Below are 12,506 nucleotides of genomic sequence, written 5' to 3'. Positions count from 1 at the left end.
GCAGGGAGCCTGCTTCTCTCTGCCTGTGTCTGTGTGTGTCTCATGAATCAATAAATTAAACCTTTAAAAAAAACCCCACAATATAAGTATGTTAATGAGACACAGGCCAGCTGAAAGAATTCTTGCCAAAACTGGAAGAATTTCAAAAGGAAAATAACAGTATTGGATTACAATACAAAAAAATCAAACATCCATGGGTCTATAGTGAAAGAGATAAATGATCAAATAAATACATGGACGAGGAGAGACAAAGCTCCCCCACAGAAAAATTTCTCAATAATTTGTGAATATACTCTTGACTCAAGGACTTGGAGCATAACTCCTCACCCTTGAAGTGTGGGCTGTTCAGTGACTTCTAAAGACAACAGTATGGAAGTGGAAGGGGGCAGGGGGAGTAACATCACCATTGGGAACCTTAAAAACACTCTCTTAGTCGGATGATCTAGGTTAACATCAGCATTGAGAAGTGATGTTGACGGTATGTTGCCTTGATTGGATGAGAAGGGCAAAGCCCTTCAGCCTTTGTGATAACTCTTCCAAAACCCATAACCCTGGTCTAATTTTGAGAGAATAATCAGGCAACCCTAAATTGAGGGATATTCTATAAAAATACCTGATCAGTACTCACCCAAACTGCCCAGGTCCTCAAAAACAAGGAATATCTGAGAAATTGTCACAGCCAAGAGGAGACTAAAGAGATAAAGAGACAGGGCACCAGATATAATGTGGCATTCTGGATGGGATCCTGGAGCCAAAAAGGACGTTAGGTAAAATCTCAAGGAAAAAGTAGAAGATGCTCATAATAGGTGAAACTGGGTACAGATAGAAGGGAAATTTATACTGTTCAATTTTTTCTATAAATTTAAAACTATTCTAAAATGTAAAAGCTTATTTACATATTTTTTTAGAAAACCTTGTGGTTGGTTAAAACTCATCAGATACATTTAAATCCGTAAGTCATATTTAAAAACAAAAATTGTTCAGTTTCAGAGAACAATGAACCCATTGATTACCTTAGTAAGTGGTAAATAAAGTGAAAGAATCAAGCATTGATCTTGTATTTTTTCCCCCTGGGTAACTATATAGGAGTGGTTGAGGGGAAGCCTCTCTTTAGAAAAGCATTCTAGTTAATAAAAAATAAATGTTAAAATTAGGAGTATCAACATTTTGAAACCCCCAGAAAATCCGTGAACCCAGCCATCAAGCATCAAAAGCTGCTAACAGCACCTGAGACACAGATGTTACTCATACACCTGACGAGGGAGCACAGCACCAGCTAGAGTCATGCCAGAGGGATCAGCCCTGAGTCAGATCAGGCCTTTGTATCCACTTGCCAGTCTGCAGAAATACAGAAGACCCTATTGAAACAGCAGCATGACTATGCAGTCAGCAAGATCCAGATTTGGGGAAACTCTACATGTCAAATGTTCTAATTCCTTCAATAGAGAACTTGGAAGAAAGGGATGGAATTGAAGCCTGTAGGTTAAGAAGATACTAAAATATTTTTAAATGAGGAAGACTAGCCTTAAAAACTTTATGCTAGGGACACCTGAGTGTCTCAGAGGTTGAGTGCCTGCCTTCAGCTCAGGGCATGATCCTGGAGTTTCGAGATCACGTCCCACATCGGGCTTCCTCTGCCTTCTGTGTCTCATGAATAAATAAAATCCTGGGCAGCCCTGGTGGCTCAGCAGTTTAGCTCCACCTTTGGTCCGGGGCATGATCCCAGAGACCTGGGATCGAGTCCCACGTCTGGCTTCCTGCATGGAGCCTGTTTCTCCTCCTGCTTGTGTCTCTGACTGACTCTCTCTCTCTCTCTCTCTCTCTCTCTCAATAAAATCTTTTTTAAAAATAAATGAAAATAAAATCCTTAAAAAAAATAAAAACTTTATGCTAAGTGAAAGAAGTCAGACCCAAAGACCATATATTGTTTGATGCCATTAATAGGAAATTTCCAGAACTGGCACATCTTTGAGAGACAGAGGTACCTTGCTGGCAGCCAGGGGCTAGGGGTATGGAAGGAATGGGAATCAGCAGTATGTGGGCACAAGGATGTGTCTTTGGGGTAATGAAAATTATTTTTCATTGGTGATGGTTTCACAACTCTATTAAAAATCATCAAGTAAAAAAAGGTATAAATGGACATCTCTGGCATCTAGGGATGTGCATTTGGGGTCATAAAGCTACAATAAACTTCAGGAAGTTACTACTATAAAATTTGGCATAATGGTTGCCTTTTGGGAGGGGAAGGGAGGAGTTCTGATTTGGAAAATGTTTGGAGAAGCTTTTGGTATAGGTACAGAAGCTCTATTTCTTGGCCCAAATGGAGACTACAGACATCTAGCCTCCTCATAAAAACTTATATATATTTTTGTGTGATCTCCAGTATCTCTTATTTTACCATAAATGTTTAAAAAAAAAAGGTTAGCTGTTGGAAGAGCTCAGATCCTGTGCATTTCATTTTTCTTTATCATAGTAATGAGATTTTTTTTCTCATGGGCACATTCAGGGTAGCCAGGAAAAGGCTCCTTTACCTCACAAAGGGAAATACAAAATTAATGCAGAAGAGGGATGTAGCAGTTGTTTTAATTTCTTTTGGGTATACATGGCATAACAAGTGCCATTTGGACTTCAGACCCTGTTCTAAACCAGTGTCAAATAGCAGATATTCTTTTCTGGTAGGTTCAACTGCCCTGTGATTTACAGTTTGACACACACACACAGAAGTGAATAACTAATAAAGGAACTGGATGGAGGAGAAAAGTCACCTGCAGTCCCTCCTTCCTGACATACCACAAATCATTAAATATTTCTTTACTTGAGCCTTTTTGGCCTGATGTAAGTTCTGTTGGGCAGTTGGTGTTTTTGGTGTGTGTGTGTACACGCACATACAAGAGGTGGTATTTGGCCTTTTTAGAGGGAAATCTTTCCCCAAATAGAATTCATTCTGCGAATTCAACTTTTATGTTCTTGCCTTCTTGTGAAAATCACTCAGAGCATCGTTTCTTAACTATTATTTAACACATCAGGTATTAAACAATGTAAGTACTCTCCATGACTCTTCCGGCCCCCGGGGTAGGTAGCTACCTGTCTTCCTTGTTCTCCTTTTTTTGCAGCTCTGTTCAGAATGGAGCTGAGGCCCCTGACAGTCCTTCCATTTCTCACCCTTGCTTTCTCATTTTTCCACTGTGGCAGAGCTCAAAAGAGGTACGCAGCAACAGGAAGATCAGGAACAAAAGGAGGACGAGGATGATGAGCAAATGCTCCACAGAGCTCGGGAGTGGGATGACTGGAAGGACACCCATCCTCGTGGCTACGGCAACCGACAGAACATGGGTTAGTCTTCCCACAACAAGACGGAACTACAGGGGCTCACATCTTCCCTGCCAAGGAAAGCTGTGCAGTCTTCCCTGGGCTCCTGCTTCAGCTGTGTACAACGAGGGCAAAGATGCTTAATCTTGCTTTGCGTTCAATAAAGTGTCAAGCAATTAAGTGTGTGTTTGTACCCTAGGTGATGAGCCAGCAATCTTGTTTTGGCATTCTTCTCATCATGGCATATTCCAATTTCTTAAGTGGAAAGAAAAAAGTACTGAGAAGTGGCTCTGTATAATCAATGGCTGTATGAATTATCTTAAAAATATAATAAAAGTCCCTTCTATTACATGACCCTGTGCAGAAATTTGGGTATCAGCTGCTTTGTTTTTGAGGGGGAGGGGTCAGCTGTGGGTCCCCTCAAGCTTACGGGGAGATCCCTGTCATCTCTCTTTGATGTGGGCAGTAAATTTCCCAACATCCGAGCTGCCCAGAGGAGCTGGAGCTTGCTTTCTCCTTCCTGCCCTAGCACTGTGGAATGACCTAACACTCTGCTTTATAAGGGACAGGTGCGAAAGCCAGGACTCTTCCTGCCACACAGCACTAATTTCGGGAAATAGAGCTGCAAATGAATGAACCGTTAAGAATCCTCTCTCCTTGGTCTGCCTTGGCCAGGAGAAATGAGAGAAATAGGTAAGGTGTGAGAGTCATCCTTGTGTGTGCAACTGGGGCTAGGACCTTGACTCTCCTGGGACTATTTGCCTTAGCCCTTAGGGTGAAGAGCAGCTCAGGCTGTAGTCCAGCTCTTAACTGGGCTATCCTAAGACCATTCTGACCCTGCTTGCCTATGCTGCACGATACCTGGCATGGTCTGTAGTGGTAAATGTGCCATGGCAGTCACTTTGCTGTTAGTACGTGTTTGCAGCCATGCCCATAACTGAGTGCAGAGTGAGGAGGGTGGCACAGATGACATGGAAGGGTACCTACTCTCTGGTAGAAGTCCTCAGCTCTTGGGTTGATTCCTTAAAACAGCAGCCATGTGTTGAAACATGATCTGTGTAGAAAACATTCTTTTGTTCTATGTGACAGGCACACAGGTTTGGGTTTTGTTTTTTTTTTAAGATTTTATTTGAGAGCAAGACAGAACAAGTGGAGTGGGGAGCAGGGGGAGAGGGACAAGCAGACCGCCTGTTGTGGGGCTTGATCTCAGGACCCCTAGATCATGACCTAAGCCAAAGTTAGATGCCCAACCAACTGAGCCACCCAGGCGCTCCTTAGGTTTGCTTTTAAGAGGAAGATGACTCCGCCTTCCTATTCTAGCTTCTTCAGTCTAGCTTAGGTTTGAATAGGAGACTGAAGTCCCTCTTGTTTATGGGGTGAGGGGTGGGAGTGGAGGGCTGTGGGGCCATGAGTAAGGGGTAGAGTTTAGTGAGAGAGGACAGAAGACTACCAGTAATATCAGTAATATATTTGTATACAGTTTAATAAAGGACTCACCTCCCCCTCACAACAGAAAACTCCGGAAACTGGTAGAGCACATTTTAAGTTTCCCCAAGGCCTGGGGAAGCAAGCGTTCATTTTTAGCTCTCTCCCAATTACTGCGAGGTTTCCTGTAGCGATGGCCTATTTCCTGCCCTTGAAACTCCACTCGGAGTTCATTCTCAAAATGGGTCAGGTTGGGGTTACCCCCTTGGTCTGAGTCTATTTAAAGACAGGCCTTCCAGAAGATCCAACTTAATTAAGCCCCCTCACACATTCTGATACCTAAGAGGTAAACTAGACGAGGCGAGTTTGAATCCTGGCTTTACAAATTGCAACCTGTGTGATCTCCGGCGATACAATTTCTTTGAACTGCTCCTGTTGCCTCAGTTGTAGCAGGGGGTTGTTCAATAGTGACAGCCATTAGAAAAGACGAGCCGCCGAGGAAGAAGTGCCTTCCATTGGAGCCCTGTGATTACAGTCTGTTCACCAAGAAGGGAATGGAAACAGACAGGTCCAGGGCGCCCAACCCAGCACTCCCACGCAACTAGGAATGCAATGACCCTGTGAAATAGGTATCGCCGTCCCCGTTTGACAGAAGAGAGAACAACAGGCCGGAGAAGCTGACTTCTTCAAGTTCCTACTAGTAAGCCGTGCTTCCTTCAATTTCCTCTTGCTTCCCAGTCGCTGGTGCTGGTTTGTGTCTTAAAGCTGCTGATCCAGGGCAGCCCGGGTGGCGCAGCGGTGTAGCGCCGCCTTCAGCCCGGGGCCTGATCCCGGAGACCCCGGATCGAGTCCTACGTCGGGCTCCCTGCATGGAGCCTGCTTCTCCCTCTGCCTGTGTCTCTGCCTCTCCCTCTCTCTGCGTCTCTCATGAATAAATAAATAAAATCTTAAAAAAAAAGAAAAGCTCTGATCCAGAGGGAGCAGCTTTTAAAACGGCAAACCCAAAGCACCACTTATACATCATTGGAGCTCTAGAAATTCCTTCTAGGCTGACTCACCAAAGAAAAGGTTATGCCAGCTCCCCCGCCAGGACCCCCCCTCAGCTGGGGGGTGAGGGGCAGTAGGAAGACAGAGGCGGTGAGCGGGCCCATCGTCCTCCATCTTCCTCCCGAGTACAGCCAGCCTGAAAAAAGAACCACCTTCTCTACTCCCACCGTGGCTGGGTCTTTCAGGGTCCTAGAGAGAGCCGGGTTTGGTGGGCTCCCGGAAGCATTCACCCGCTAGTAAACCTTTCGCATATGCTGCTTCTTTCATCCTAACAACCTGTCAGGCGGGAGATGATACCTTCATTTGATGAAGGAGGGAGCGGGCTCAGGAAAAACGGTGCAGTCACGCAGCTGATAAGTAGAAAGAAGGTGCAAACCTATCAGTGTGACCAAAATGTTTGCCCTCAATAGCGGTCCCTTGGTGGCCAGTTGGATTTTTAAAAGGTGAACGCTGGGCAGCCCGCGTGGCTCAGCGGTTTAGCGCCACCTTCAGCCCAGGGCGTGATCCTGGACACCCGGGATCCAGGCCCACATGTGGGGCTCCCTGCCTGCTTCTCCCTCTGCCTGTGTCTCTGCCTCTCTCTCTCTCTCATAAATAAATAAAATCTTTTAAAAAAGGTGAATGCTGAGCACCATCTTTTCGTGCAGTTCCTCAGTGATTTGTTGCTTCCACTCTTGTCCCTCCCAGCATCCCTGTGAGGGCAGGGGACTGAATGAGCTGCTTGCAGGCCCCAGAGGTTGGTGTCAAGAGTCCTGAGCCACTCCAAGCAGAGCAGAGCAGAGCAGAGTGACTCCAGGCCACCCTGGTCACTTCTGTCATTTAAAACAACTTGCAGGGGCACCTGGGTGGTTCAGTGGGTTAAGCATCTGCCTTCAGCTCAGGTCATTAACCCCAGAGTCCTGGGATCAAGTCTGTGGGGCTCTCTGCTCAGTGAGGAGCCTGTTTCTCCCTCTCTCTCTGCCTCCCCCCACCAGCCGCTCATGCTGTCTCTCTCTCAAATAAAATCTTTTAAAAATAATGATAAAAAATAAAACAACCTGCAAAGGGGGAAACTATGGGAACTAAATCCACCTGTATCACCTGAACCCTACGGTCCTCCTCTGCTCACTCTGGGCCTCCAGCTTGCTCATCAACACAAGACACATGGCCTTCCATTTCTGTTGGATGCTCTACAGTAAGATAGTATTGTTGCCATTGCCTCCTTGCCAAAACAGCTCCTGGACACCTGCATGTTGTTTCCTCACAGTTTGTTTTTAACCCATTCATTGAAGGTACAGCTTAACCTGACACACAGTTTGCTCCTATGCCATAACAAGGAGATGTGGGTTCTAATCCCAACTCTGTGCCCCTTCCAGATGCAGGCAGCCTCTGCCCTACTTAACCTGACAGGCCCAGGTAAGGAGCAAATGAAATCAAATCTGTAACCACACTTGGAACAGTTATAAAACATGGCACAAGAGCATGGAATGAGAGCCAGAGGCTGCTGGTGAGGGAAGGGGACAGAGGAGGGGATGCATTTTTTTTAATCCAAAGTTTCACAACTCTCTTTTAACCCCTGCCTCTCTAACGCTTTCTCAATCTATTGTCCATATATCACCACCAGCAAGAGGGTTTGTGAAATGCTTTTCTTTGTGTGCTGAAATGACCAGCCAAGGAGAGAATGGTTATGTGCAGTGGAAACTGAGAACCAGTTTTTACAGATCTGCTGGCCAGGCCGCCTTTGCCAAATGTGTGTGACAGCATGGTGAACAAAGTCTTCGATTTCAGCTTCTTGTCCTAACTGGCAATAAGTCCCTCAAAGATAGAGTACAAATCAGCAGTCACTGCGGCTAGCCTCCTCCTATGTGGTATCACGAATCACAAATAATAGCTACTATGCTATGCTATATGCTAGGAGATATACCTTCTTTCTAGTCCTCAGAACAACAGCCCAAATAAGATGTTATTAGAACCTCGATTTAGAAATGAGGAAACTGAGGCTCAGAGATGTGATTTCCCAAAAATCACTCAGCCCTAAGTGGTACAGCTAGGCCTGGATTCCAGGTCGACCAGACTCCAAAGGCCACACAGTCTTCCAGTCCACTGCAGTGCCTCCCTGGGAAGCGCAGAGCCCAGGGGACATATGGAGGTGGCAATAACACCCCAGTGGCACACCACTCTGGGAATAACCCCTCCCCCTTCTCTAAGTTCTGAGCAACAATTCCATCAGTTTTGCCCAACAGGCCCTCCAAGGGCACATCAGAGACCTGCTCATTAGAGGGAAACCCCTACTCAGAAACCTAACCTCCCCTCCCCTCCCCTCCCTGGGGCCCCCACCATCCCTCAACCTGCAGGGGAACATTCCTGCTCCCAGTGCCAGGCCTACCTGCTCTCCCCCTCCAGTCCTTGCTGATCATTAATCTGTTTTTGCTGTTTTAAAATTTAAAGATTTACTTATTAGAAAGAGGAGGGGCAGAGGGAGAGGTAGAGAGAGAATCTCCAGCAGGTTCTGTGCCCAGCACGGAGCCCAACTCAGGGCTCTATCTCAAGACTGCGAGATCATGACCTGAGACAAAATCAAGAGTCAGACACGTAACTGACTGAGCCACCCAGGTGCTCCTCTCCGGATCTTTAATCATTTAAACCCTCTACCCCAGCCTCTTACTTAGGGGCCCCTATATATTTTTAAGCCAGTTGAAGACCCCCTTGGTCCAAGGCCTTCCTAGACAACTAAAACCAGACCCAGGTGATGAACGCATGAGGCAGGTGCCTGGGTGGCTCAGTCTGTTAAGTGCCTGCCTTTGGCTCAGGTCATGATCTCGGAGTCCTGGGATCGAGCCCCGTGTCAGGCTCCCTGCTCAGGGTTAGCCTGCTTCCCCATCTCCTGCTCCCCCTGCTTGTGCTCTTGGCCCTGGCTCAGAGAGATTGAGAGATCTGCAGAATGACCTCTCGCTACTTTATGTAACCTATCTTCTCCTTACCTGCTCACCTCCCTGGGTGAGCTCTGGCTTCCCTAACTTCAGGGACCCTGATGGCCAGCACTAGCTCTGACCTTTCCGCTCAGCACCCAGACCTAGATCCTACCATCCACTACACAGGTCCTCTTCATGCACACACAGAACTCAAACTCAACAGTCTTGAAATGAACTCATCACACTCCCCACCTGTGTCACTGTCTCAGAGCTTCCTAGGTCCCCAGAGCCTGCTTAGTGCTCTTCCTGAGCAGCTCGGCATTGTTTCCGGCTCTTTCCTCCTGACAAAGCAAGCATTCAGTGTTTGTGGAATGCATTACTGATTGAATGAGTCCCAGCATGAATCACACTTCTTCATCAGGCAGATTCACAACAATCCAGCCTCTCTCTTTTCATATTCAAACAACTTTACATAAAAGACAACCCAGAATCTCTTCACCTTAAAGCTGCAATCATTTCTCTCTCAGACATCCTTTCATCCTATCACTGAAAAGACCACATTTTTACAAAGTGCATTCAATGGAGAGGTCTGTTTTTACAGCTTAACGTATGGTACACTACAGAGTCTGCCTTACAATAATTTTAATGACATTTTAAAAAAAGATTTCATGTATGTATTTATTTGTTTGAGAGAAAGCAAGGCCGGGGTCGGGGGCAGGGACAGAGGCAGGGACAGAATCTCCAGCAGCTCTGCACTGAGAGTGGAGCCCGATTGGGGGCTCAATCCCAGATCGCAGGATCCCGAGATCAGGACCTGAGCCCAAACCAAGAGTTGGATGTTTAACCCACTGCGCCCCCCAGGAGCCTCTAATCTTCATGATTTTGAAGGACTGCAGATTCATCTATAATGTTGCTATGCAAGAGCTTCCTTAGCCAGCTCCAGATTGTGAGCATTTGTATTGTTTCTGAGTCTCCCCTGTTTATTCCTGTGTTCATTTAACAAAGTAAAGTACCTTATTTTCTGCGTGCATGGAGGGAGAAAAGTGTGGGAGTGCTTAGAGGCCAGGAGTGGGAAGGAGACTTTTCACTGAATTCCTTATGGTCCCTTTTGAATTTTGAATCGCACGAATATACTGACTATTCAAAATAAATATACCAAAAGCTTATCAAGCATTGCACTAGAAACTGGGCGTAGAAGTGGGGTCCGTGATCCCAAACTCCTGATATGCACTCTCCCAAAAGCAGGCATAATGTACCTTGGGAAGCCAGAGGTGAGAGCAGGGGAGAGAAAGCAAGGGTAGGAATTAGTCAGGCTGGTAGGAGACAATCAGGGGCAAAGGCCCAGAAGAGGAAGGGGGCACTTCTTGTTTGGGGAAGGAGGCCATATCTACTGGGGGGTGCAAGTAATGGGAAAGAAGACAATCATGGAAGGCAAAACCCACTGTAGAAGGGTTCTGGATGCCAGGTTCTGGGGTTTGAACTTGATTCCAGAGACCACGGGAGACTTGGGAGGGCTTCAAACAGGGCAGTGGCAAAGAGCTGTGTTTGACAGCAATCCTGCAGCATGGAGGCCAGAAAGGAAGGGAGACCTGCAGGGAGCAGCCTGCTGAAGTCCAGGAGAGAGTAACAGTCACCTGAACTAGGGGACAAACTGTCCCGGTTTACCTGAGACCATTTTCTTGGTTTCAGCACTGAAAAATCCCATGTCCTCAGTCCCTGGCACACAGACACAGTTGGTCACTTTTGCCTGAATCAAGACATCAGATGCCACTGTTCCCCAGGGCCTGCCTGCCCTGAGAAGTGATCCAGGGACTCCCAGGGGATTTTGAAATACCCACCCCATTCTGCCCTGACTCCACGTCCATAGGCCCCTCCTCAGAACCACCTGTCCAGGGTCTACTTTCACTAGACCACCAGGCATGAAGAGGTTTGTAAGGAAAACACCCCCACTTACAGTGGCCAGCCTTCCGTGCTTCTACTCCCCTCCACAAAGCTAAGGCTCCCGAAACACCAAAACCAGTCCTTGTGCCAGAGCAAACCTCCAGATTTCTGCATCTACTGGGTGCCATGGGGGAGGGGTGTTATAGTCCCTCCTTCTCTACCTGTTGGAGCCCATTGCAAACACCACCTCCCTACAGCCGAATACCAGTCCTATCAAGGGGCTCCTGGGTGTCAGACACTGACTGCCCAAGGAAGGAGCTTTTCAAAACTTACCACTAATCCTCACAGTGAATAAATATGATTAGTCCCATTTTCCAGATGAGGAAACCGAGACTCAGAGAAGACAAGTATCTTGTCCAGGGTCACACATCTACTAGCCTTCCCCTCTGTCTTCTTTGTGATTCTCTGATGGCCCCAATCCCTGTATTGATGCTGTATGCACTTCTTTGACTCTCTGCCTGCCCCCCCACCCCACCCCCCCACACAGTTGTCAACCTAGAATAGTACCAGTCTTATAGAAGGACCTCAGGAAAAATTTAGTGAGTGAAAGACTAGGTAGGTACCTTCTGTAGTACCTCACCTGATGCTTGGCATTAAGTAGGTTCTCCATAAATACTTTTATTTTTTTAAAGATTTTATTTATTTACTCATGAGAGACACAGAAAGGAAAAGGCAGAGACATAGGCAGAGGGAGAAGCAGGCTACCCGTAGGGATCCCTATGCAGGAACCCATCCCCACACCCCAGGGTCACTCCCTGAGCTGAAAGCAGATGCTCAACCACTGAGCCACCCAGGCACCCTGCATAAATATTTTTAATTGATATGAAATTGCAGTAATTAACCCAATAAGAGTATGGCAGAAGGGGAAAGATCAGAAGATAACTCATTATGGCAAAACCCCAGCTATCCAAAAGCTTTCTGAAACTGAGTCAGTCTGAGGGCTGAGGGTGGACCTTCGAATCCAGGAATAAGAATCCTGGGGCTGCTTCTGTCCCTGAGCTTCCCTCACTTCCACCATTCCTTCTGAGCTCCCCAGCCCCCGTGATCTTTTCCTTCCATTTTTCTCCTTTCTTTGTTTTTCTGTTGCTCCTTAGAAACTCCTTAGTTTGCCAGCTTATATCAGATCCCCATTCCTTTTGGTCCGGTGAACTAGTGGCAGTCTTTCCTGGAGGGTCCTTCATGCCTTTTGTGCCTAGTCCCCGCCTCTCCCCATTGCATCCCCTCTCCCATAAAGCCCTCCCATCTCCTCACGTCACTGGGTGCTTCTCTCTTCTGCACACCTCACAGTCCCCCAAAGGTGTCAATGATTACATCTGGACTGTTTCCTGAGGGAAATCACGTCAGCCTTCAATGTTGATGAATGGAATTGGCAGACCTTTGTGCTTCTTGGCCACCTTTCTCTTGGTACCGCTTACTCGAAGGCAGGTAGGCTTTTGTTGGTTGGCTAAATGAACTGTAATTGGGAAATCCTGAGTGTTGGCTGCTCAAGTTTGTCTACTGGCCTACTTCGCTTCTTCCTGCTCTTTCCACATTCCCTGGCATCTATGTGATGCTTGTCCATGTGGCTGTAGAAACCTCCAGCTTGGAAGCACACTCTCTGCTTTGGGAAGAAGAGGGTGACTAGTCAGGGCCTTGGCCCAGCCATGCCTGTCCATTTTGCCTGAGGAACCCGGAGACCAGATCTCCTTCATTTGTTCCACAAACATTTACTTGGGTATCTACTCTGTACCAGGCTCTGACCTGGACATTAGGGAGACAGAAATAGAAATCCATCTGTTCTTGCCCTGTCTCTAGCTCCCAGTGTGACTTTGAGTCCTTTCTAGGTCTCTACCGTTTACCTATCTGAAAGTGAAGGAGGGTAGAGACCTGATCTATAAGGGGACATGGAGCTCT

General features: G+C 46.8%; 1 protein-coding gene across 2 annotated transcripts in view; it reads left to right on the top strand.

The window, feature by feature from the left end:
* The window catches only part of IGBP1 (immunoglobulin binding protein 1), a 60,889-nt gene extending 57,213 nt beyond the window's left edge, over positions 1-3,676 (top strand). For both annotated transcript variants that reach the window (XM_077889367.1, XM_077889366.1), the window contains one exon: positions 3,193-3,676. In XM_077889367.1, the coding sequence (XP_077745493.1) occupies positions 3,193-3,338 (146 nt within the window). In that variant the 3' untranslated portion in view covers positions 3,339-3,676. The remainder of the gene's footprint in view (positions 1-3,192) is intronic.
* The last annotated feature ends 8,830 nt before the right edge of the window (positions 3,677-12,506 follow it).

The sequence above is a fragment of the Canis aureus genome, chromosome X (genome assembly GCF_053574225.1).
Source record: "Canis aureus isolate CA01 chromosome X, VMU_Caureus_v.1.0, whole genome shotgun sequence".
In the NCBI taxonomy this organism is placed as follows: domain Eukaryota; kingdom Metazoa; phylum Chordata; class Mammalia; order Carnivora; family Canidae; genus Canis; species Canis aureus.
This window is presented reverse-complemented; position numbering and strand designations above follow the sequence as displayed.